Below are 26,613 nucleotides of genomic sequence, written 5' to 3'. Positions count from 1 at the left end.
GGTACGAAACTGATTACACTCATTAAAAAAAGTACAATCAATGTTTATAAAAAGGCTCAAATCATAAACTATGTTCCACTGCAAAGATGTTCATCTGGCTAAGCGTTGGCCGGTTAGTATTATTATTGAGAAATTCTCCTACCAAATGATGCTGGGGTGATAATCTTGGTTCAGTGAAAGGGTACAAAGTTGACCTCTTTTGCAAAATCGTTCAAATTTTTGATAACAGCTTATCCGAAAAAAAAATCGGTTCGAAATTATCTCACTACGTCCCATTCAGGATTTCTTCCACAAATTTCTATTTCTACAAATCTCTACAGGGATTTATTCAAGATTCCCCCAGAATGCCTTTAATGATGTTTCAGCAATTGCTTCAGAGGTTCTACAAAAATCCACCAATAATTGTTCCAGGGATTCCTATACGGATATCTCCAGGAATCCATCTCGGGATTTATGAAGGAACTCTTCTGGTTTTTTTTTTCAGAAACTAACTCAGGAATTCTTTCAGTAATTCCTCCCGAGGTTTCTCCGGAAATTCTTCCAACAATTACTACCGAGATTGCTTCAGGAATTCCACCAGCGATTCAACTAGCGATTCAACCAGGAATCCCTAACGGAGTTCTTCCAGGAATTCCTCCCGGGATTCAGATTTATGAAAGAATAGGTTTTGACATATGGAACTTAACTAACTTTGCCCAGTGCTTTTTAGAATATTATATTGTTTGATAAATCTCATTTAACCTTTAAAAGAACAAACACGTTTTTGTAAACAAAGTCTTGTCTCGATGATTTGGATAACTATACAATACATGTCCATGCACATTCAGGAGGGTCTACTATAGGCAGTCGGCAGCGAGGCAGATAACATGTTCCGTAATCACAATTGAAAGCAATTCCAAAACAATAGAATCTAATGTGTAAGTCACTGCTCAAAGAACAATATGAAAACATAAGAATCTTCTGTATCACAATACAAAACGATACCCAAACCATTGGATTCAATGTAAACACAGTACAAACAGCATGTTCTGTTTCACAATAGAAAATTATTCCAAAATAATTGAATCAAATGTGGAACCATAAATAAAATCACTACTCAAAACAATACGTTTACTGCGCATTTAATTGTTTCAAACAATTCGAAAACATAAGAATCTTCTGTTTCACAATAGAAAACCATCCCCAAACCATTGAATCTAATGTAAAATCACAGTTCAAAACAGCCAGTTCTCGGCATATTTAACAGTTCAAAACAATACAAATACATAAAAATCTACGGTATATTTGATTCCACGTATATGTATTAACAACATTTCATTTACATTAGAATCTTCTGTTTTGCGAAAAAACTTGTATGGAAAAAAGTCGTTTTTTGTATTGTTACGATACTTAACAACCTATACAATTCAATGTGAAATGCTCATTCACATTTGGTTCTATTGTTAGAAACATTTGATTCTATTGTTTTTTTATTGTTAATGTTATTTTCACATTGAATTCTATTGTGAGAGCATGGTTTTCAATGGTACTGTTACATTAGAATCATATGTTTTTCTATTGTATTTTTTATCCGGGATCCTTTGCGTGGCAAATGCTTTAGTTGCAGGTTCCGTATTCCATCTTGGCCGGGTGCTTTCCGACATTTCATCTGTTTAAAAACTGTTCTTATTTCACCAGGCTTACGGAATGTTGAAGGATCCTCGTTGACGTTTTCCATTGTCGCAATTTCTTCTACGGAACGATTAACTGCTTCTGTCGTAGCCGAGTCTCCACGCAGAGTATTATTATGTGATGCAGAGAATGCTTCGCTAGGACGTTGGCTTTTTCTGCATTCGTTACCAGGAGTTTGTTTCCGCTTTTCAGGGGAGGTTGGTATTTTACCGTGTTCCGGAGGTTACGGCTTATCTTCCAAAGTTTGTCACTGCTGTTGGTTAGATTTCGTAACGTTGTTTCAAAATTCGTATATTTGAAGATTGCACATTCTTCGCGAATTCGGTTGTCCAACTCGTTGACCACTGCATTAAGATATGGGTCCCTGGTACGGTAGTATTGATGCCGGCGAACGTTCCTTAGGCGTATAAGCAGCTTTATGTTTTCCGGTAACTCCTGTTTACGAGTGGTGCGTGTGACTAGTGGAACTGAAGTACTCTCAGCTTCCATCATTACTGAAGAAAACAGTGCTACAGCTTCGTCGATTTGTTCTTTTGTGTTTAGGTTGTTGATAATAGGTGAGTTGATGTCAAGACTTCCATGCACGACGTTGCAGAAGTTGTGCCGATCAGCATGACGATAGTTCCGGTATTGTAGTACTTCAAAATGAAACGACGAATTCGTATCAATGGTAAATACTACGGGAAGGTGATCCGTCATTCCGATCCGGTTATTCGAAAACACCAGATCTAGAGCAGATGGCCGCTCTCTGCCTTGGGGGATCCGCGTGAACTTTTCAGGGTGATGTACGAAGACGTCACGATTTTCGCATTCACTAGACGCCCAGCTTTGTTCATTTTGCTGCAGTTCCATGATCTGTGACGAGCGTTCAGGTCTCCAATAACAAAAAATGGGTCATCGAAACGGACGAGTCGCCGAACATCTTTTTTGAACTGATTCAGAGTACGGGTGTTTGAAGATCCTGAGAAGTAGGCAGCAATAATACAAATCCTGATTGAATCCGTTTCAACTGTAATGCCAGCTGTTTCAATAATTGATGTTTGCAGCTTCAGTTGGTTGAATTTTAAAAGACACTAGGGTAGAAGCTTCAGTTTTGGCCAGTCCGGAGTTTTGGCCATAGTGCGGTATTGACCCTGTTGCGATCTAAATCGGCATAAATTTATTTTTTACTAGTAGATCCTCAGTCGACAGTTCGCTCTCGTACACGGTAAAAAATCTGCACTGTGATATAAACTGATTGGTACTTGAATTCGCACTACTGTTCAATCAGTTTGTTATCAATTACATATCATTTGACAAAGAACATCCAATGCCTCTTCAATTTTAATGTAACTTCACATCAATTTGTTGTTGACATGTTTTGATTTCAAAATTAAAATCAAAAAAAAAATGTGTACAGCCGCACCCAGATTCGATACCAGGACCTTTAGAGTCACGATCGACTATTTTACCACTACACTACTTCACATCTGTTAGAGAGGTGCAAATCGAAGCGAAGCACTTTCTACCGCCTGTCATCTATATTTACTTTCATGCTCAAAACAGTCATTACCAAATCAACAACTTTTCACTTTGGATCGTATTGCTTTTTACAGTAGTGCAAATCGAAGGGATTTTCTGTTGATTTCTCTGGTGGGTTTGTTTTGGTCCTCAAATCAACACTGACAGCATTGCGATCTCAAAGGAAAAGCACTTCTGATCATGTTGATTACGACATTGAATAGTTAAGGGATTTTTCCCTTACATCTAGCGTGCAGAATTTTTACCGTGTAGCAATCAGAAGTCTATTGTTTCGCTCCGCGTGCGTCTGTTTACCTTTTTTTTTTTGCAAGTGAATCCCACGGGATACTTTCTGGTATTGCACCAACCCCAGCACCAGTTTGGACCTAAAAACTATAAGAAAGTGTGACTACAGTTCTCCGCCGACCGCGGTCAATCGTTATTAGTGGCCTCAATCGACGCGAGTGCAAAAATCCTCGGTTAAATCGTTCGCAAGCAGCGGCTATTGAAGCTGTGCAGTGTACACTGTGGTTTAGAAAGGCGTTAACGTGCGGCTGAAGTGAATGGTATAACCAAATACATCTATTTTGTTCAGTGCATTTCTTTACTCATTCGTGTGTGTGCAAAAGCCTCAAGTGTCTGAAGTAGTTCCAACAGATCTACCCGGTGTGCCCACTATGGAGTGGGAACCGGATCCCTTCCCTCCCATTGGAGACCAAGGAGGCGGACATTCATCGAATCTTTTTGATGGCGAATTTGCTGGAGCGCTGTTGCCAGGGTATCTCGACAAAGATGGCACGAAGGGCCCTATTCAGGTGCTCCGTATGAAGGCAGTCCAGGGAGTGTTACCGCAAAACCCTTTCGTACTGCGTAAATCAGTGGAAAAATGCGTGGGTATGAAAATTGATGGCGCTTTTCCTGAAGGCAAGGAGGGAATCTCGTATGTGCTGAAGATCAGAAGTGCGAATCAAATCAGCAAACTAAAAAACCTGACAACGCTCACCGATGGAACCGGGGTCGAGGTTACCGAACACCCTACCCTTAACACCTGTCGATGCGTCGTGAACTGCAGAGCCGTAATTGATATGCCCGATGACGTTTTGGAGAATGAGCTGATGGACCAGGGTGTGAAAGGTATTCGTCGCATCACCAAACGCATAGGAAAGGACAACGTCAACACGCCTACTATCATTTTGACAATCGCAGGTACCATTATTCCTTCTCACGTTGACTTCGGTTATATTCGATGCAATGTTACAATTGTTGGTGCTTTGGACATACCAGTAGGAGATGCCAACAAACACATCCAACCTGTGGCACATGTTCCAAAGATCACGCGATTGATAAAGAGAACCCCTGCCAAGCAGAAACATACTGCAAGCGTTGCGACAGACACTCTCACTCATTGTCTAGCCGAAAATGTCCGGTTTTTGTCAAAGAAAACGAGATTCAAAGGATTCGTGTCAATCGTGGCATTTCGTATCCAGCCGCAAGACGTGAATATGAGCAAGCCAATCACCAGAACACCTACTCTAGCATCGCAGTAGCAGGCAAAGATCAAGAAATCGCTAACCTTTCCTCTAAGGTGGACCAACTCCAACAGGAGATGGAGAGAAAAAACAAGCGAATTGAAATTCTTGAATCCAATCTTGAAAGCGGCACTCACTCCGAAAATAATCGCGGTATTGCCGAACTCCTAGAGAAAGTGGATCTTCTCACGAAAGAAATGCACAAAAAGGATGAACGAATCCAAGCACTAGAGGCGACCTTGAAAAACAGCTCCCGCATGGAAATGGTACGAAAGCACGGCACAATTGAAGACCTCGTAGCGAAAGTCACCAACCTCGAAGATCAGCTCAAACAGAAGGAAAAGGAAGTTAACGCTTTCAAAGCCCTCCTCCAAAATCCCTCACAATCGACCCTGAAAACCACTCAGAAGCCGTCTACAAGCGCTCAGACCAAAACCCAGAAGGAAACACGTTCGACAAAATCTAAAAATAAGAAAGATAATCAAGCAGTAAAGGAATGACAGCCGACACCTATGTATGAAAGTGACACAAGCCCTATCTCAGTATCCCCTGCCGAAAGAACTCCTAAGAGAGACCACTCCGTGACAGACTCCGACGACTCATCCGGACAACCTAAAACCAAGATAACAAACGCCAACGCCTCTACAGCTAGTGGAGACGACGGTATGTCGGAGTAAATCAAAAGCGCCATCCAGTACTCCCCTACATATCAGGTTCCAACTGATACTATCCAATCCACTACAAATCAATGGCCACGAAATCCACTAACAGCAGCCCTATCGTAGAAGAAAATACTGGACGCCTCACCTTTGCTACCGACCACACCACAGATCAAGACAACTACCGACCTGGAAACGCACGACAACCCAACACCAACACCTTACCAAAGGCACCCCCGGATCCTCCGTGGGACAGTCAAGGCCCCGTCGGTGCGGAAGTTACACCACCACCGGAACTGGCGGACAACCCTTGGCATCCCACGGACCCGGGAAGAGGGACGCACAAGGGCAGAAATGCTCGTTCCCCTGAGGACAACGTGGGAATCAAGGCACCTGCCACCATGGAGATTAAGATGTTCGAACCGAGATGCTCACCAAAGACAGCTAAAAGCTTCATACAGACTAACAATCAAAATGTAGATACTTTCCGTCGACAACCGAACTTCTCAAACGCCACCGACTACGACAGAATGTTGCTTCTTCAATACGGTCCCACAGCAGTCCCTATGGCAAGCAGCTCCACTATTCCTCGTTCAAAAAAGACCTTGAAATCAGTCGTCTGCAACCAATCTACTGTAGAAGACGAGGCTTCTGGACTCTTCACCCTCTCCATCGATCACAACATTAATCAAGCCCACTCTCAACCTGAAAACGCACGACAAACGAACATCTTACCAATGGCTCCCCCGGACCCTCCGTGGGACAGTCACGGCCCCGTCGGTTCTACATCACCACCGGAACTGGCAGACAACTCTTGGCATCCCACGGTCCCGGGAAGAGGGACGCACAAGGGCAGAAATGCTCGTACCCCTAAGGACAACGTGGGATTCAAGCAAGGATTCAAGAAACCTGACACCGATGAGATCAAGACGTTCGAACTGAGACGCTCGGCACGGATACAACATGGTCCCACAGCGGTTCCTGTAGCAAGCAGCTCAGATACTCCTCGTTCTAGTACTTCGACGATCCCAGCAGTTGGCATCGACTTTGGGGAACGCTCCATCTTCGCTCTACAGTGGAACATGAACGGGTTCCACAATAACCTCAACGACCTTGAATATCTAATCAAAGACAACACACCAGTCGTCCTTGCCATTCAAGAGGTGCATCGCAGCAACGTGAACAGCATGAACCGAACCCTAGGTGGACGATACTCTTGGGTCTACAAAAGCAACGCGAACATCTATCACTCTGTACCCAGGTAACCAAAAAGCAGTTAAAATGGCATTAATTCGGCACTATATGCGCCTTTACAGCAGGTCATTAAATGCTAATCTGCCGTATATGCGCCATTAGTGCTAATTAAATGCAGGTTTTGGCCCAATATACGGCTGATTAAATGCTTATCCCTCCTATCCCCCAGATTGTCAAAAATAAAAACAAATATTTTCCCCTGCCCATTTCACGGCTTCCCTTTCTCTACTTTTTTCTCACTCTCATATAGAACTTTTGATGCTTGGAGCACGTCCTGAACTGCTGTTGCTATATTTTTTTGCTGCTTTCGGCCAAGTTGGGATTCGATCCCTCGATCCTCGGGTTGACGATGGTGCTGAACTGCGCTACAGGGTAAGCTATAGATGATCAGATAAAGCGCGTTGGATTTTTGATCTATTTGAGGCATGAGTATTACACCGGCAGATGCTTCGTTAAATTATGAGCTCGGCAGGTGCTGATAATAAAATCGATCATTGGAAACACAACATGGAATTGATTTGCCAAAGCATGTTTTCCCATTGATTTTCTTCGTTGTTACCTATGTTTGACTGGACATGCGAATGATGATGGCTTTTACAGCAGTGGCACGTAAATTAGAAAGTGAAAATGTGATGTGGTTTTAGCATCAATCATCTCTCTTAGCAGTTTCATGGCAATAAAGTAGCAGTTATGCTGCGTGTTGACCAAAACATACCGTGCATTTGAAATGCTACGAAAATGCTGTCAGATTTTGAGTAGCATTTGAATTGTTAATATAGGACAGTTTAGCAGTCGAACTGCTATGATACGGCAGTAAGCAGGCCGAATGCAGTTATAAAACAGAAATACGGCTTATTCAAATGCTTATTGGTTACCTGGGTAGCTATCGGAATTCTGGAACCAATCGCCTTTTCAGTGATACAACTGGACACTGATCTACCCATCATTGCCGTCAGGATCGAATATCCGTTTCCAGTCTCAATTATAAGCATCTACCTCCCATGTCAAAAGATTCCAGACCTTAAAAACCGCCTGCTTTTAGCATTGGAGCCCATACAGGGTGCCAAACTGATCCTTGGGGACATCAACGGTCATCACACTTCATGGGGAAACTCCAAAGTAGATTCCCGTGGAGCCACTATTATGGAAGTTGCAGAGATGATTGACCTAGTCCTGCTTAATGACGGATCCATTACATTCACCAAAGGAGAACGTAGGTCATCAGTTGATATCTCTTTGGCAAGCTCCTGCATCGTCAACAGGCTGCTCTGGAACATAAGCGAGGACCCACTAGGAAGCGACCATCATCCAATATCGATATGTCTTCACGAACAACCACCAGAAACATCACGGCGTCCCCGATGGATTTACAATGAAGCTGATTGGACAGCTTTTCAAACAACGATAAACGAATCTCTAACAACGTCCGAACAAGAAAACCTCTCTGAGTTTTTAAGCATAGTTCATCAAGCAGCCACAACGTCGATTCCAAAGACTAGCTCAAAGCCAGGTCGAAAAGCTCTACTCTGGTGGTCACCGGAGACAAAAAGAGCAACTAAGGCTAGAAGGAAAGCCCTAAGGGCGATGTTACGTCTCCCCGATGGGCATCCAGAGAAGCTAACCGCCAAGGATCTTTACAAATCGAAGCGAAACGAATGCCGTCAAATCATACGTGATGCCAAACGACTAAGCTTTGAAAACTTTCTGGACGGCATAAATTCCAACCAATCCTCGAGCGAGCTTTGGGGAAGAGTGAATGCTCTCAGTGGGAAGCGAAAAGCCAGGGGCATGGCAATCCATCACAACGGTGCCCTTACCAGAGATCCGCAGGTCATAGCTGATGTACTTGGCGAATATTTTGCCTCTCTTTCTGCCTTTGACAAATATGATGAAGCCTTCAAACGACGAAATGATGCATCCACACTTGGCAAAATGGTCATCTCGGAGGTCACACCACCGCATCCCATCAACGTACCTTTCCGTCCCATTGAATTGGAACATGCCTTAGCCAGCTGCAAAGGTAACTCAGCAGGAAACGATGAGATAGGTTATCCGATGTTGAAACATCTAACTCCCGCCGGCAAGGCATCCCTACTACGATTGCTGAACAAAGAATGGTCGAGAAATACGCTTCCTCAGGGATGGAATCACAGTTTGGTCATCCCTATACCGAAACATGGTTCTGCGGTCTCCAAGCCTTCAGACTTTCGTCCAATATCGTTGACATGTTGTGTCAGCAAAGTGTTGGAGAAAATGGTTAACCGTCGTCTAATTCACTTTCTTGAGTCGAACGGCCATCTCGACCACCGGCAACACGCTTTTCGTCCCGGACACGGAACAGGCACATATTTTGCTACGCTAGGGCAAGTATTACACGACGCAAAAACACAGGAGCAGCACGTGGAAGTTGCCACGTTAGACTTGGCAAAAGCGTACAACAGAGCCTGGACACCAGGCGTTATCTACCAACTGTGTAAATGGGGTCTATCAGGACACGTTCTGCACTTCATCCGGAATTTCCTTCACAACCGGACATTCCAAGTTTGCATTGGAAACCACCGTTCTAGAAGCTTCAAAGAAGAAACAGGCATACCGCAAGGTTCGGTTATTGCCGTTACCATTTTCTTAATCGCCATGAACGGAGTTTTCATCAGCCTTCCGAAGGAGATTTACATATTTGTATATGCAGACGATATAGTACTAGTGGTAGTCGGATCCACGGAAAAAGCTCTTAGACGGAAACTCCAAGCATCAGTGAACGCCGTCTCTAAATGGGCAAAGGAAGCCGGATTTGAGATATCAGCCGAAAAAAGTTCTATAACACATATATGTCCCCTCCGCCATCGTCCCATCCGTACTACAATAGTAGCTAACGGACAACCTATACCATTGAAACAACGTACTCGAATACTCGGTGTCCATCTGGATCGCCGCCTATCCTTCCAAGAGCATTTCAAAGAGGTCAAACGGAACTGCCAAACTCGTCTAAACCTTCTACGCACCCTTTCCAAGAGACACCAGGGTAGTAATCGTGATGTTCGTCTACGTGTAGCGAGTGCAATAATTGATAGTAGATTACTCTATGGCATTGAACTAACCTGTACATCAACCGATGCAATGACCGCTTCACTCGCTCCTGTGTACCATCAGTCGATCCGAATAAGCTCCGGTCTACTACCCTCTACACCCTCCTACTCCGCTTGTGCTGAAAGTGGTAAACTACCTTTTGGGCATCTCGTTACAGAGGCTGTCTGCAAAAGAGCAATCAGTTTCTTGGAAATGACAACAGCTAGCAATGACAGAGTCCTTCTTCTCGATGAGGCGAATCGACTCCTACAGAGACACACCAACGAAGTGCTCCCCCCGGTGGCCGAGGTTCATTGGAACGGAGCCAGAAGTTGGGATTCACAGCGTATCAATCTCGAGACATCTATAAAAAGCAGATTTCGGGCGGGAGATAACTCTCCTACTCTTACCAGAACCGTAACAGAATTACTTCGCACCAAATACCACAACTATACGCATCGATACACAGATGGTTCCAAGGACCAGAATCGCGTCGGCATCGGCGTTACTGGTCCTGACATCAACCGCTCTCACCGCCTTCAAGATCCCTGCTCAGTTTTCTCTGCAGAGGCTGCAGCGGTCCTCATCGCCTCTACTACTCCGTCTCCAAAGCCAATTCTCGTCCTGACGGACTCAGCCAGCGTTATTGCAGCCTTATCGTCCGACGTAGCACGACACCCATGGATTCAAGCTATCCAGTTGCAAGCTCAGCCCGATACAGTATTCACATGGATCCCTGGACACTGCGCAATCCGCGGCAATGAAAAGGCTGACGAATTGGCAGCTAATGGAAGAACTGGAACTTTCTTTACAAACGATGTACCTGGGCGGGATTTGAAACATTGGGTCACCACGATGCTGAGAAATTCCTGGTCAATCGAATGGCTCAACTCGAGAGATCTCTTCTTACGAAAAATAAAAAATAGTACGACTCGCTGGGACGATCCTGAAACTCATCGGGAGCAGAAAATTCTTTCGAGGCTACGTACAGGCCACACAAAAGTATCCCATAATATGGCCAGTACAGGGGCTTTCCGCAAAATTTGTCCCGTTTGCAATGTACCCTACTCTGTGGAACATTTTATCATCAACTGTCCCCAACATGAACCAGCACGCGTTGCGCACTGTATCCCGGATAGCATACTATGTGCTCTAAATAATGACGCAAACAACATTGCACGATTGATGAACTATCTGAAAGATATTGACCTATACCGAAACATTTGAACGACAACTCGCTGAAGACTAGACCACGCATTGTACCCGGACAACGAAAAGGATCAACGGAATAACACACAACCAAAATTGAAGGTGAAGACTCTGGCAAACGCATCCGGACTATCCAATGGAAATATCCCCGTTTATAATACGTCTACTCGATTTTCTGCCCAGGAGGGCTAGTGTAATGCCCTCTCTCGATACAGAGATGAACCAGCCGCCGGCTGAAAATCTCTTTAATAAAGATAAATAAATAAATAAATAATAGTAGATCCTAATACAATACGATGATTACAGCTGTGAAAACCACACATTTTTATCACAGAGAACAGACATCCAGGCTAGAACAAATTTCATTCAGAAAGCTGTGTAAGGCTTTGAGTCTTCACTTGAGTAAGGTTGCAAACCAATATACGATGACAACACTAACGCCGCCAAACACCATATTGCCACAGTCAGTGGTGAATTGAAACATTTCAAGTGGTGAATTAAATTAGTATGGGAAATTAACCGATTGCAGCGCCACGCTATTGCCACTTGTGTTGCCGATTTCAAATGGCCGTTAAATTCCTTACACAGTTTCGGAACTGGACTTGGATGTCTGTTCTCTGTGTTTTTATTAAAAACTGGAAGAAAAAAATATATTTCCTTAAAAAATCAGCTCCCATATATCTATTTTGGCCAGGGTGCTTCTAATTTGGCCACTCCCATAAGAAATACACGTGATTGGCCAAAATAGAAACCAAACTTAAGAATATGGCCAAAACTGCGGCAGAGCTTCTATTTTGGCCAGTGCCACTTTTAATACAAAAATCAAGTATTGGCATGATTTCTTCATTTTTCCTTCAAAATATAGATTGAAACCTTTCTTTTGACGCATTGGTTGTTTTCATAGGATTATTGGTTATTTTTATAAAAATGATTTCCCTTAGACTGGCCAAAACCGGTGCCCGCACCCTACACCGTCTTCAGCCAGAGGATGCATAGATTGAACATTACATACACGAGACAACGGACAACACACATAACACCCAGCGGCCCAATGGTGAATTTACCGTTTGACGAAAAGTTTTCCCTAACTGAAGCGGGAATCGAACCCACATTCCGAGGCTTACGAAACGCCTAGACGACTGACGCTGCTAACCGCACGGCCAGGAAGCCCACATAATCCTTTTCGAACGAATATCGCAACTCCTCCTCCTCGTTCGGCGTCTTCACTCTTTCTGTCAACTCTAACGCAAGCAAATTGATCGTTGTAGACGGATATTCGGTGGGACAGCACGTTTCCGTCACTATCTACTTCGTGTTGGTGTAGGGACTCAAAAAATTCTGTAGTTGTATGGCGTATTTGGCGTAACGACTGTTCCAATTTAGAATTTCAAGACTAGTTTGATTATGCATTGTTGTACACATACTTAATCGCAAGCTCGGCTAGAGCTGCAAACTGCATTTCCTTGGAGCAACACTCTGAAAGGCGAGTAATTAGATGCCTTACCAGGTTCACAAACTCGTCTGGAGTGAATAGTTGTTGTTGTGTCTGGGTTGGGTTTGATTTTAAGGCTTCGGCGAAATTACACCCACTGACGACGAACGATGATGTAAAAGAACGACGTCTTCCTGCAGCTGAAGAAATGTTTGTGTTCCGGTTTGCCAGCTGCTCTTTTCTCTGTTGTGATGCTTCGATGTAACGCTTCCTTTGAGGGCAGCCCTTGTAGTTAGCGGCTGCAATTAGCGCAGCGGATTTTTTTACGTAACTGGGTGTTATTACCAGCCACTTCAGCCCTTGTTGGCATTTCACATTCACTGGTTTGATGCACTTCGCCACACTTAACACATTTTGCTCAAGGTTGCAATAACGCATTCCGTGGCCGAATTTCTGACACCTGAAGCATTGGACAGCATCTGTAGGTTTTCGGTTGTAGTGTCGCCATTCAATAATCACATTGACCAGCGAAGTCTTCTTTTGCAGCTCCTGCAGCCGAATAGATCCTCTAGGAAAGGACACAAGGTAGAGTGCATCGTCTCATAGTTTTTAGAGACACGTAGCAGCTTGACGTCCAACGGTATTATTCCTTCCTAACTTAATTCTTCACGTATATCTTCCACTTCGAACCTTGATAGCCCAGACAGCACGTATTTTACTGGTATTTCATCATTTGTTCCATTGGTATAGAACAGAATATTGGCATTCCTCAGCGCTTCCACAGCTGTGATGAAATTTTGTTTTTTGTTTATGTGGATCCGAACTGATCCATTGCTTAAACTCATTCTGTACTCGGATTTTTCGATGCTGAGAGTAATCATTGTCTTGTTAATATCAACAACGCTTTTGCCGTCCACCGTGATGGATGGACAGCGAGTTTTGGTTCTTGGCGGTTTTTGGTCGTTAACGAAACCAGCATTGTTGTTAGGAATAGTGTCTCTTGCTGCGTATCATCGTACATAGTGAGCACATCATACTTTTTTTTTTGCGTGGATACATTCACTGCAGTCTGCGCGCTTATTTGTTGTTTCTCCTGCCTTTGTCTGCGACCATGAGGTGTCAATAGAGCATTGTCAACCATAGCGTTTATCCCCGCCGGAGTCAACCGCACTTTACTTTTATCGTAATTTCTCCGAATCATGGAGGAGGATGGACCAGATTCGTTATTCGCGGAGCCCGCGGCATGATTCTGTCCTGGCTTGCCCAGGTTGAATCTTTTTGAGAACGTTTGTAGATAGAATTAAAGCTTTAGCGAGAGCGAAAAAAACCGACGACGATGCCTGTTAACGCTAGGGCCTCAATTCGAGTAGTAGTCTCACAGCATCGGTATGGTGCTCAACCCCCGGACATTTAGGTGTCCGATGCGAAGGTTATAGGGATTTAGCATTTATGTTTTTTGGAAACATTAGCGAGGCAGTTACAAGGAATTGGCATCCCTATCCTACCAATGCAATGTTTTCGTAGCCAGCATAACAGCGGCTCAAGCGTAGGGCTCAAGCTGACAACCTATTTTTCAACACAGCAGCATGATTTTAATGCTGGGTAAGAAAACAAGAACAGTTGTTTTGCTCTCGTCGCAGTCAGACGCAGCAGCAGCTGGTCTGGAATAAACCGATGAATAGCACCCAGTAGTTCTTTGTTGCCTTTTGTAAAGCAGTAGTGTGCTTTGTTTAAATTCGTTTTGTATTGTTCCTGTGCTGAATCTATCAGAGTAATTATAGCAGAGCTTGATAAAAACACGTACTTCGGGATTGATTGTTAGAATGGGAATGAAAATTTATTAGGAATCAACAACTTAGGTATCTATGGTCGTCGCGTAGCTAGGGTCAGTCGCGGGTTACTATACATCACTCCTCCCTAATCTGCGACGCCTATCAAACGACAAAACTTCTCCTGGTTCTGCTTCGTCATTGGCTTGGTGAATCCATCTGCCGGTTGGCTGAAGGTTGGAATGTAGTTGAGCTTGACTACGCCGTTCTCCAGGTTCTCGTGTACAAAATGATAGCGGATGCTAACATGTTTGGTCCGGGGATTGTAGGATCCGTTGTTGGCTATGCTTATTGCTGACTGATTGTCGCAGAGAACTGAAACCGGTCCAACGTTGCTGAATTCAGATCGAAGATTTCTCCACCACATGGCATCTTGAATGCTTCGGGAAAGAGCCATATACTCCGCCTCGCAAGACGAAAGAGCCACTGTCGGTTGCTTCTTCACGTTCCAGGCTATTGCTGCTCCCTGTAGCGTGAAAACATATCCACTGGTCGATCTGCGGCTATCAGGATCTCCTCCCCAATCAACATCGCTATATCCTTTCAGTTCATCGGTAGGATTCCTACTATACTCCAACTTCTTCGTCGCTGTTCCCTTTAGGTAACGGAAAATTCGCTTGACTGCTTCCCAATGTGGCTTTCCTGGGTTCGATGAAAACTGACTCACGGCATTCACTGCAAACGCAATATCGGGTCGAGTTGTCTGTGCCACAAAGGATAAACATCCAACTGCTTCCTTATAGGGTACGTTTCTCATCTCCATTTCTTCTTCTTCAGTTTTGGGTGCCATCGATTTTTCAAGTCTGACTCCGGAATCCGCTGGGGTCGCAATACTGTACGCATTTTCCATTCCGAAGCGTCGCACGATCTCCTCGATATACGCCTGCTGGTCCAATGAAAGCTTACCTTCTCGTCGATTCCTCTTGATCCGAATACCAAGACAATGAGTAGCCGGACCCAAGTCCTTCATCTTGAAGTTCTGCATCAGGAATTGCTTAAGCTTCTTCTTCAATCGACCATCATTCGTGAAAATCAGCAGGTCATCCACGTATATGGTTACGAAAAGCATCGTCTCACTATCCAGCATCCAGTACAGACAGGTGTCAACTTGTGATCGTTGCAGGCCAAACTGTCGCAGCACTTGATCCAGCTTGCCGTTCCATACACGGCTTGATTGTTTGAGACCGTATAACGATTTCTTGAGCAGGCAAACCTTCTTATTTGGAACTGCAAAACCCTCAGGTTGGTCCATGTAAATTTCCTCGCTGCCCAGCTCGCCTTGCAGAAATGCGGTAACCACATCCATCTGGTCCACATCCAAATCGAGTTTCGTCGCCACCGCCATCAAATATCGAATTGTGGAATACCGAACTACAGGTGCATACACTTCTTCATAATCGATTCCGGGTTTTTGGGAACATCCCTTAACGACTAGCCGTGCCTTGTATCGTTCCAAGCGTCCATCAGGTCCTCGCTTGATTGCGAAAACCCATTTGTTCCGGATAGCCTTGCGTCTTTCGGGTAGATTCGTCAACGTCCACGTCTGATTTTCGCTCAACGACGCCACCTCTTCCTGCATCGCCTTGATCCAGTATTCGCGATCAGGTCGCCTCATGACCTCGTCGTAGCTCTGTGGAACGTCGTCCACAAGTATCGCCGGCGGAGCAAGTTGCTGGGAGGGAATTACATCGCCAGTAAAAGAACCATACGTAATAAAATCATCATACTTGCCTGGACAAGTGCGCTCCCTACCGCTGCGCCTCAACCCTTGTTGACTCATTTCAACTGGTCTTGATTGTTGCGGTGGGAGCGCGGGATCGGTACAGGCATCTTCAAAATCTTCAATGGACGTCTCTAACGTATCGTTTCCAGAAGCTTCATCATCGTCTTCGACACCATTTGGAACAGGATTAGCTGGATTTTCATCAGACATCACGATTTCTTCAACAAAAAGCTCCATGAATTGCACCGGAACGACGTCCTGAACACAGTCTGAACTTGAACACTTTCCATTCTCGTTGATCACTATCATGTCGCGGCTGATCTCGAACTTGTTGCTTTCTGGACAGTACACGCGATACCCTTTGGTGTCCTCACAGTACCCGACAAACGTTCCTTTTGTTGCTTTAGGGTCGAACTTCCTACGCTTGACCTTTGGTATGTGAATCGCCACACTAGCGCCAAATACTTTCAGGTGCCGCAAATCAGGTCTCCTTCCAGTCCAGATTTCTTCGGGAGTCTTGTTTCCAATGGCTCTTGTTGGAGACCGGTTCACCAAGTATGCTGCCGTTGATATCGCCTCCGCCCAGAATCCTTTCTGCATGTGCGCATCGTTCAGCAAACACCTTGCCTTCTCCACCAGGGTCCGGTTCATCCTTTCAGCCGTGCCATTCTGCTCCGGAGTGTATGGGCAGGTCTTTTGATGGCGAATGCCGTCCTTCTCCAGCGCTCTCCGAAATTCGTTGGAAACGTATTCCTGTCCATTGTCCGTTCTGAGAATTTTGAGTTTTCTACCAGTTTGCCGTTCCGCCTTTGCTTGAAATAATTTGAATGCCGCCAATGCCTCGCTTTTTGCCTTCAGGAAATATACGGCCACTTTCTTGCTAGCGTCGTCCACAAACGTGATAAAATATCGGCTGCCGCCGTAGGAAGAGACTTCAACTGGTCCGCATATATCGGAATGCACTAACTCCAGCAGGTCCGATGCCCTGAAATCACTTTTCGGGAATGGTTTCCGAGCTTGCTTACCCATCAAACACGCTGTACAGTCGTCTACCTTTCCGCCTTGAAAATCTACACCGTCCGTCACGTCCTGGAGTTGCTTCAAACTTGCCTCATTTAGATGTGCCATCCTTCTATGCCAAAGCTGGATTCCGTTTGCCAGAAAAGTTCGCTCCGGCTGGTTTACTCGGTACAGGCCGCCTTCTTCGCTTCCAGAAACGATCAGCTCACCATCCTCGTTCAAAACTTCGCATTTATCCGCTGTGAAGATCATGGTATGTCCACGCTTGCAGATCGCACTTACGGACAACAGGTTAGTTGCCAAATCCGGTATCTTCAGTACACCATGGACATCAATCGTACCTTCCGGTATCTGCATCTCAACCGTACCTTTCGCCAACGCCTTCATGCTTCCGTTATTCGCAGTACCAACGGCATGTTGCATCGGTGTTTCTTCAGTGAACTTCTGATTCGGCCTGGCCATATGACACGTCGCTCCCGAGTCAAAATACCACGCTCCAGCTTGAACATCGCCAATCGCAAAAATGCTGCACAATCCGTTCGACTTCGGTTTCGCTCTAGTTGAAAATTTCTCCGGACACTTGGCTGCGAAATGACCGGCCTTTCCGCAATTGAAGCACGTCTTCTCAGGTTTCTTCTTCCCCTGCGTCTTCAACTTGCTTGGATTTGCGTTCCGCGTGTACAACGCTCCATTGTCATTACCTGAGACGAGACTCGCGAAGAGGAAAAAAAGCAACGTCAAGTGCAGCCCAACTGAGCTGTCAGTTGTAGCCCGTTTGATTACGTTACCTAAAACGAGGAAAGTATTGCTATCCGAGATAAATTCTGACACCAAAATTCACTCCAAGCGGCATTTTCTTCTTCTGTACTGTCAAAAATAAATTGAAAACAAAATATTCCAATGATTACTTTGCTTGGCGATTGTTGGCGATGCAAAATTTCCCCTCAACATGATTTTGTGCGTGAATGGGATTCAGTCACACTGCATGTGAGCTGATGCGGTCACGTACGTGTTTGAACCACCAGCCCAAAACATAATGTCAACACAGATAGGAAGAAGAAAAAAAATAACAAAGTGGAGAAAAAGAAGACCGTCTTCGCGAGTCTCGTCTCAGGTCATTACCACTTGTAGGCCCTCTTTCGAACTTCACATCTTGCAAGATCTTGGCTTTCACCGCATCTGAGGTTAGGTTGGCTCCCGAGGCTTCCAATCCCATGATCATCGGTTCGTAATGATCTGGCAGTCCCATCAGCAGCAACGCCACCAACCACGAGTCGTCCACCTTGAATCCAATCGAAGCAAGCTTGTGGGCGGTGCTCATTAGTTCGTTGACGTATTCCTCCACACTCGAACTGCTGGCCAAACGAATCGACGTCAACCTCCGGAGTGATCCAATCTTCCGCGTCAGCCCGGTGTCTTGAAACGCTGTCGCTAACTTCTTCCATGCTTCTGCTGCATCCGCCGCATCCTGGACAAGACTATAGTTGAAACTTTCCAGGCTGAGACAGATCGTCGCCAGCGCTCGCATCTTGACGTCATTTGGTACGACTTCGCCTTCCACCGGTTCAACCGCACTCCAGCTTCCTTCTCTGATCAAAATCATCCTCATCGCAAATGCCCAGGTCGAATAGTTCTCACGCCCCTTCAGCTTCTCTATGGCCGGCATCGCCACAGATCCGGTCGTTACTCGAACGCTTCCTGCTTCGCTACGACTTCCGTTTCCGCCGCCGTGCTGAATTCCAGAACTTCTTCCATTCGCTGGCATCTTGATTTTCTGATGATCTTCCGGTTACGGTCTGGGCCAATAACCTATAGCAGAGCTTGATAAAAACACGTACTTCGGGATTGATTGTTAGAATGGGAATGAAAATTTATTAGGAATCAACAACTTAGGTATCTATGGTCGTCGCGTAGCTAGGGTCAGTCGCGGGTTACTATACATCAGTAATGATCGAGAACACGGTCAAATTTCGTTTTCCTGCTTTGGCACCGCGGCCAACATGGATCGAAATCACCGATTTCTTGAAGAAGCTGAAATCCGATGTCATGGATATGGAAGCCGTTTACAAGATGGAGGAGGATAGAAGTTTGTCTATCAAGTTTAAAACGGCAGCGACAATGGAGGAGGCGTTGCGAACAAATACAGGACCTGTCAAATTCAGCTATTCCAGCGGAAAAACGATTGACGTTATCATGTCACGTGCCGGAAGTAACGTGCGATACGTACGGATATTTGATATTCCCCCGGAGGTATCTGATGAGGATCTGTCGTTGGTCCTGGGAAAATATGGCAAAATCGAAAGCGTTATCCGTGAAAAGTTGCCGCCGAACCTAGGTCTCGACCATATGTTCAACGGAGTTCGAGGTTTGCATATCGACGTGGAAAGCGATATTCCGCCTACGGTGCAAATCCTCCAGTGGAAAGGGAAGGTGTTTTACGAGGATCTGAAGAACAAGTGCTTTTTGTGCCAACAGGAGGGGCACCGTAGAAACAGCTGTCCGCAACGACAAACACGGAACCAAAAGGCAAAAGGAGTGGAAACTGTTTCCAGTAGCTATGCTAATGCCGTCATTTACGGTGGTGCAGCGCAAGGTCAACAGGAAGTCGAAAATGAAGAAAAGGAAGCCATTGAAGAGGAACAAATGGAGAATGGCGAAGCGGAAGCGGAGGAACAAAGCGGATATCAAGGAACATTGAAAGTGGTGGAGTCGGTTGAGCATCGAAGCGAGTATGACAAGGCATTGGCGGAAAATTGGGCGAAACACGAGGCGGAAAAGCGTAAAAGACAAGAAGAATTTCGAAAACAGGAGAAGTCAATGCAGCGGAGATATCAAGAGGATCTACGGGCGAAAGAGAAGGAGCAAAAGGAGCGGTGGGAGAAGTATGAAACGGAGCGAAGAAGTAGGCAGGAGAAATATCATCAAGAATCATCTCAACAACTGCAAGTACTTCCGGTGGAAAGCAATCTACAGTCTCCACCCAAGAAGAACGCTCGTAAGCAGTGATTAAGTTTTTTTTTTCTTTTATTTTTATTAAGTTATTGATTGTATTTTTATAAATTTACTGATTTCGGCTCCGTTATGCTTCAAAGCGCTTGAGCCTTACAAATAAACGAAATGAAAAAAAAAAAGAAAACAAGAAGACCATAGCAGTCCCCTGGGCAGTTAGCGGTGTAAGGAAGCAGAGATAACTAATAACATCGAAGAAAATCGATGACGAATCTCCTGCTCCCTGATTCCCGGAATTTGGTTCAGGAATAGACTTGGCCACTAGACGTGAAGATTCTATAACATTCCCCAGAAAACCATTTCCCAGAAATCCATGTAATGCTCATAATTTCCTGAAAAGTGCAATTCGAAAGAGCAGCCTATGCAAAAAAGAAGGAAAAATCTATGTTAAAAAAGTAAGCAGTTGCAATTCCGATAATTTCCTGAAAAGCGCAACTCGAAAGAACAGTCTATGCAAAAGAAGGGGAAATGGTTGATGAACATATAAGCAGTTGTAATGCCAACAATTCTTATAACGACTCAAACATATTTTTAACGAAGAGCACGAGCATGAGCATAGATGACCACACAAATCGTAGTTGCTTCTCCGTGATCAAACATAACGAAGAAGGAAAAAATGACATCACAGACAAACAGACGTAACACTCTGATAATTGCCATCGTACATCGCTTTAACGGTTTATTTGAAAATTCGTGGGTTGACCAACTGCCAATCCGCGGCGCTCGCATCGCTTTTGTTCGAGTTTGCTCACTACTGCCACCTAGTTGATGGTTGGCCAAATTCAGTCCTTTTAGAATTAAGCGTACCTGTTCCGAGACTAAAATTTGAATCGAAGAAGGTTCGAAGTGTTACGTCTGTTTGTCTGTGGTGACAGTATTTTCCTTTCGGTATTCAAAAACCCAAGAATGTTCCTTCTTTTTAAACAAGCTTTTTTTAGAATTTAGGCAATTGGTACAGTTATTGAAATTATAACTGCTTACATTTTCAACATAGATTTTTCCTTCTTTGCTGCATAGGCTGTTCTTTCGAATTGCACTTTTCAGAAAATTATCGGTATCAAAACTTCTTACATTTTCAACGTAGATTTTCCCTTCTTTTCTGCATAGGCTGTTGTTTCGAGTTACACTGTTCAGGTAATTATGGGAACCACAAGCACAGGTGTTTAGAAATTTGAAAAAAATCTATAATAAATATTATAGCAATTTAACACCGGTGGTTGTAATAATGCCCATAATATCCTGAAAAGTTCTAGGATTCGAAAGAACAGCCTATGTAGAAAAGAAGGGAAAATCTCTGTTGAAAAAGTAAGCCGTTGCAATGCCGATTATTTCCTGAAAAGTGCAATTCGAAAGAACAGATTATGCAAAAAAGAAAGGAAAATCTATGTTGAAAATGTAAGCAATTATAATTTCAATAACTTTACTAATTGCCTTAATTCTAAGGAAAATATTGTTTAAAAAGAAGGAACATTGTTGGGTTTTTGAATGCCGAAAGGAAAACAATGATACTTTTTTTCCTTTTTCGTGAAACATATTTTTGAGTTGTAATAAGAATGGTTGGCATTAAAACTGCTTATGTGTTCACTTTTTCTATTCCATAGTAATGAAATAATTATTATTCCTATTATTACATTATTATACAGATTTTCAGCCCTAGGCTGGTTCATCTTTTATTGGAATAATGATAAAAGCCCTTCTCATACCGCATGAATGAAGGGCCTTTGAAGCGATTAATTAGGAACAGCCATTGCACTAAGGGCCAGAATCGCAATCTAGCGGAACAAAATTAATTACTCCAAAACGAAGCATTTCCGACACATGGTATCTTCGACAAAGTTGCTTGTCATCAGCAGGGGCATCTATTGATAAGAGCGTAGTAGTTCGCAACTCGTCCGCATAGGTGGCGCCACCATCTAACTTCTTTGTTTTACGTTCTAGAGACTTGACGTCTTGGGCAAAGTTGTTCATTTTGGCAAAATAAACAACTCTTTCTCAGACGTCAAAATTCCACAGCCTACTGTTTTCGAGTTATTTTAAAAATAAAATACATTCAATGAAAAACCAGTTTTGTAAGCTTATTTTGACATTTTTACTAGAAACCATGTGAGTTTAAATTTTTTCCCAATGCAAATATGTCAAACCAAACACATTCTATGGAAATATATTCAATATTATCATTAAAAATTTGAAATTAAAATACAAATTCAAAAAAATAGTGTGAATTTCAAGCCTTAATATCTCACAAAGCGCAAAAAATCGCAACTTCAAATTTTCAGCAAATACGAATCAATACTAGGTGAACGTACTGTCAAAAATTTGGAGAGGTATTTTTTGGTGTTTTTGAAATAACAGCTTTTTAGTAACACCATAAATATAAGTAGTGCCAGCGTGTAACTTTTTCCTTTTACACATTAGAGAGTTTATGTCTTCGAGAAAGTTGTTCATTTTGACTAAATAAACAACTGTTTCTTAGACGTCAAAATTCCACGGCCTACTGTTTTCGAGTTATTGTGTATTAACTAGATTTTATTGATAAAATTTGTCAATAAAACACATTTTGATGCAATAGTATGAACTATTTTTTATTGTTTTTGATTTTACGATACATGTCATGAAAATGTCAGTTTCGTGGAGCTCCAGTTTCACAATCTCTAGAGATTGATCGACGTCCTTTCCATCCAGGAACAAATCCACGAGCTCTCAGCAAGATATTTCGCGCTCTAAAATTTAAAATGATTGACAAAAAAGGTTAAGCTTAAAACATTTGGAAAATAACATGCAAAAAATTAAAAGTTACCTTGAGCCATGCTGACAATAGTATACTGACTTTTCATGACCTACTATGTATCGTAAAAATTAAAACAATAAAAAATAGTTCATACTATTGCATCAAAATGTGTTTTATTGACAAATTTTATCAATAAAATCTAGTTTATATACAATAACTAGCTGTACCCGGCAAACTTTGTCTTGCCTACTGCGTTGTTTGATGTTTCAAGTTTCTAGCCAAGACCAATTCCCCGGTCACAAAATGTATGGAAGTTCGATTTTCAAAAACTCTCAAATTTCCCATGTTTTTGGCCTCATAAACCTTCCTTGGGTGAAAACTAACAGAACAAAACTAAGACGACCAAAACCGGACCTTCCGTTCGCAAGTTATGCGCGGTCCCACGTATGCCACTGCATTTTTATATATATAGATTCGAAAACAGTAGGCCGTGGAATTTTGACGTCTAAGAAACAGTTGTTTAGTTAGTCAAAATGAACAACTTTCTCGAAGACATAAACTCTCTAATGTAAAACAGTAAAAAGTTACACGCTGGCACTACTTATATTATGGTGTTACTAAAAAGCTATTATCTCAAAAACACCAAAAAATACCTCTCCAAATTTTTGACAGTATGTTCACCTAGTATTGCTTTGTATTTGCTGAAAATTTGAAGTTGCGATTTTTTGCGCTTTGTGAGATATTAAGGCTTGAAATTCACACTATTTTTTCGAATTTGTATTTTAATTTCAAATTTTTAATGATAATATTGAATATATTTCCATAGAATGTGTTTGGTTTGACATATTTGCATTGGGAAAAAAATTGAACTCATATGGTTTCTAGTAAAAATGTCAAAATAAGCTTAAAAAACTGGTTTTTCATTGAATGTATTTTATTTTTAAAATAACTCGAAAACAGTAGGCTGTGGAATTTTGACGTCTGAGAAAGAGTTGTTTATTTTGCCAAAATGAACAACTTTGCCGAAGATGCCAAGTCTCTAGGACGTAAAACAAAGAAGTTAGATGGTGGCGCCACCTATGCGGACGATTTGCGAACTACTACGTTCTTAGCAATAGATGCCCCTGCTGATGTCAAGCAACTTTGTCGAAGATACCATGTGCCGGAAATGCTTCGTTTTGGAGTAATTAATTTTGTTCCGCTAGATTGCGATTCTGGCCCTTAGTGCATTGGGATGGATCCCTCCAACCATTTACGTCGAAGAACGTGGTCAATTGAGTCTTTCCGAGTAACTCAAAGTTTTCGACAGAATACAGTAAGGACCCGATTTTGTCAGCCCCATGTTGCGACGAACTTTTTGCTCTCATTATCTTACGATCACATTTTAAGCAATTTATTAATATTTATCATCAAACTACAGCTGAGATGCAAAACATAGAGGAATAAAAAGTTTAAAAAACTTTTTAAGTTTTTGAAGAGAGCAAAAAATGTGTTCCGAAATGGGGCTGACAAAATCGGGTCACTTATGAAATCTTTTTAATATAAACCGGCCATAAATAAACTGGTCCATAAACATTTTATACACTGAACAACATCAGTAGAAAATACGTTTTCTCTGTAAATTTTGCACATCACAATTGAAACGTTATTCATCGCGAAACACGTGCTGTACAATTTTCACAAATCTGTCAAGAATAAAACATTTTATACCTAGCAACTGGAATGATGACAGTTTGTGAACTTTCAAGATGGGTTCAAAGATCAACATGCAACTGTATATTGCATTTTCTATTCGTTGATAGACTTTCGAGCAAATCTTCGAAGAGAAAAAATAAATACTCACACGTCAGTTTTGCATGGGATTTAGCAGCTGAACGAACCATGTATTCATTGCACCAACCAAGAGCGTGCGTTCAATGTTGTTTTCGTTAGCAGTGACAAAACCCAATCCATGGGAAAAGCGGTGGGAGAATATTTTGGTGGGACAAAATTTTCCGCGCGTGAGTCTATTACGGGGCAAAATCCGCAATACAATGGTAATTAAACGTTTGAACCATTGTAGACTATTTTTATGGGTATGTATACATCCATTACCTTAATTTGTTACATATACCGTATAGGAAATAGATATTTGCGCATAAAAACACTATAATATTAAAATCCTTGCCTATACATACCATTAATTTTATTTGAAAAGATAAAAGAGGTTTTGTGACTCTTTGAGAAAGATTTCGTTTTTGTAATGTTGAAATCACTCAAAGGGGTTTTTCCCTTTTTCAAAATTTGAAGTTAAAATAAACAATAACAATAACAATAACATACCATTAAGATAAACATTGTACTGTTTGTGTATTGAACTATACTTTTTAGCAGAGTATTTTAAGCTTTTCTGGGGAATGGTACATTCTGGGAAATGGTTTTCTGGGGAATTGAATTCTGGGGATTGATTTTCTGAGGAATGTTATAGAATCGACGTGAAGCAGAAGCCAACCATCACAGCCTTCAAAAATGCAATCAGAAGCTCAGAGCGAGACTAGATGCACCTGTATATTGTTTAATATTGATTACTCTTTTTCCTTCAGCAAGATGTATTCTGTAATTTCACTTTAGATTGCTTTTAATGTTACTTTTTGATTTTCTAGAAGTTTGTTAGTTTTATTTTGGTTCTCAGTTATGTTTTCCTATGCCAGTATCCTTGACCTAATGTTGTACTAGGCACACATCAACATAATTAATCAACATTAAAATCTATATAGTCCAAACGCATATCCAACGATGCAATTTACACATTATTGGTTGACTTGAGTTCGCTACCGCGGTGGACCGCACCGCGGTGCGCAAGCAAAGCTGAATAATCATAACATTGCAGTCGATGGATACGCGTTGGCAAAAACCTCAAATATTGATATTTGTCAGCACTCCGTCCCAGGCGCATCTTTCGTTCTCGCTTTAACTCATTAGACTATAGGAAATAGCCAACCTTAAATTGATATAATTAAACCTGTAAAAACCCAAGAACCTGAAATACAGTGCAGTCTTTTGACGACAATCGACTCTAGCATTTCAATGCGAATCACCGACCTCTGGCCGGTAGATCACCGAACAAGCCCTAGAGGCAAGGCGATTCCAAGTCCCAGCGACGGAAGAACACCGCCAACTGCTCAAGTTAATCAAGTTAAGTCTTAATTGTTACGTCTCGATAATTAACAGATAGCGAGACCTACCTGAATGTTAAATATCTAAAATGTTATCGTTTACAACAAACAACGAATTACAAACAAAAAAAACATAAATTAGCATAAGAACAAAACAGTTTTATAAAAGCAGAATTTTCGAGAGCAATAGCATTTTGTTGACAAAGCCCATAGTTTGTTTCAGATTTGAAGCCGCTCAATTTGTGTCGCACTTATACAGCATAATTCCCCCATATGCAACATTCACTTATTTCGACTTCCCGTTTCAATAGGATGATGGTTAGGTATACGCATGAAAACAAAAGTGAAAATGCATCCCCCCTCACTTACTTGAGTTTGTTCAATGGCGTGAAAACACTGCACGGTTTGAGCCCTCCCGTTGCAACTCCTTCGTCCTCCGCAGCTTCCCCTGGCCTTCGCCGTCTGAAGTGGATCCGCTTCTTGCTCGTCGTACACGCTCCCCGTTGGAACTTTAGCCGACCGCACGATCTGCCGCCGTCGCTGCCGAAGATGCCGTTTTCTTTGTCCTCGTCGGAAAATTCCTGCTCGTCAGCTTCCGCTCCACGGAAGAGTTTTTTCCACTTGATCGATGACGCTGCTGGTGGTGTTTTGAAACGGATGCTGCTATTGTTGGCACTGGGGCTGCTGCTGTGAAGTGATTTGACGGAGAAAATCCCAAAATCAATTCGTGTGACCGTGAACGGATAACTTCCTCTGGGGAACTGGGGGGATTATAGCTGGAATCGGAACAACAACACAGGCAATCCACTTGTGTTTCCAAAGGAATAAA

General features: G+C 42.8%; 2 protein-coding genes across 3 annotated transcripts in view; one reads left to right on the top strand and one right to left on the bottom strand.

Annotated features, from left to right (window-relative positions):
* LOC109409696 (PAS domain-containing serine/threonine-protein kinase) overlaps positions 1 to 26,613 on the bottom strand; it is a 49,930-nt gene that overhangs the window by 22,801 nt on the left and 516 nt on the right. The window contains exon 2 of one of the 2 annotated variants that reach the window (XM_019683176.3): positions 26,154 to 26,471. In XM_019683176.3, the coding sequence (XP_019538721.3) occupies positions 26,154 to 26,471 (318 nt within the window). The remainder of the gene's footprint in view (positions 1 to 26,153; positions 26,472 to 26,613) is intronic. The other variant, XM_019683185.3, reaches the window with a different exon arrangement.
* On the top strand, positions 18,958 to 20,017 carry LOC134287501 (uncharacterized). The gene has a single exon (XM_062849387.1). It carries the CDS (start codon positions 18,963 to 18,965, stop codon positions 19,896 to 19,898), a length of 936 nt encoding a protein of 311 aa, XP_062705371.1. The 5' UTR covers positions 18,958 to 18,962; the 3' UTR covers positions 19,899 to 20,017.

Source organism: Aedes albopictus, chromosome 2 (assembly GCF_035046485.1).
Source record: "Aedes albopictus strain Foshan chromosome 2, AalbF5, whole genome shotgun sequence".
Lineage (NCBI taxonomy): Eukaryota > Metazoa > Arthropoda > Insecta > Diptera > Culicidae > Aedes > Aedes albopictus.
This window is presented reverse-complemented; position numbering and strand designations above follow the sequence as displayed.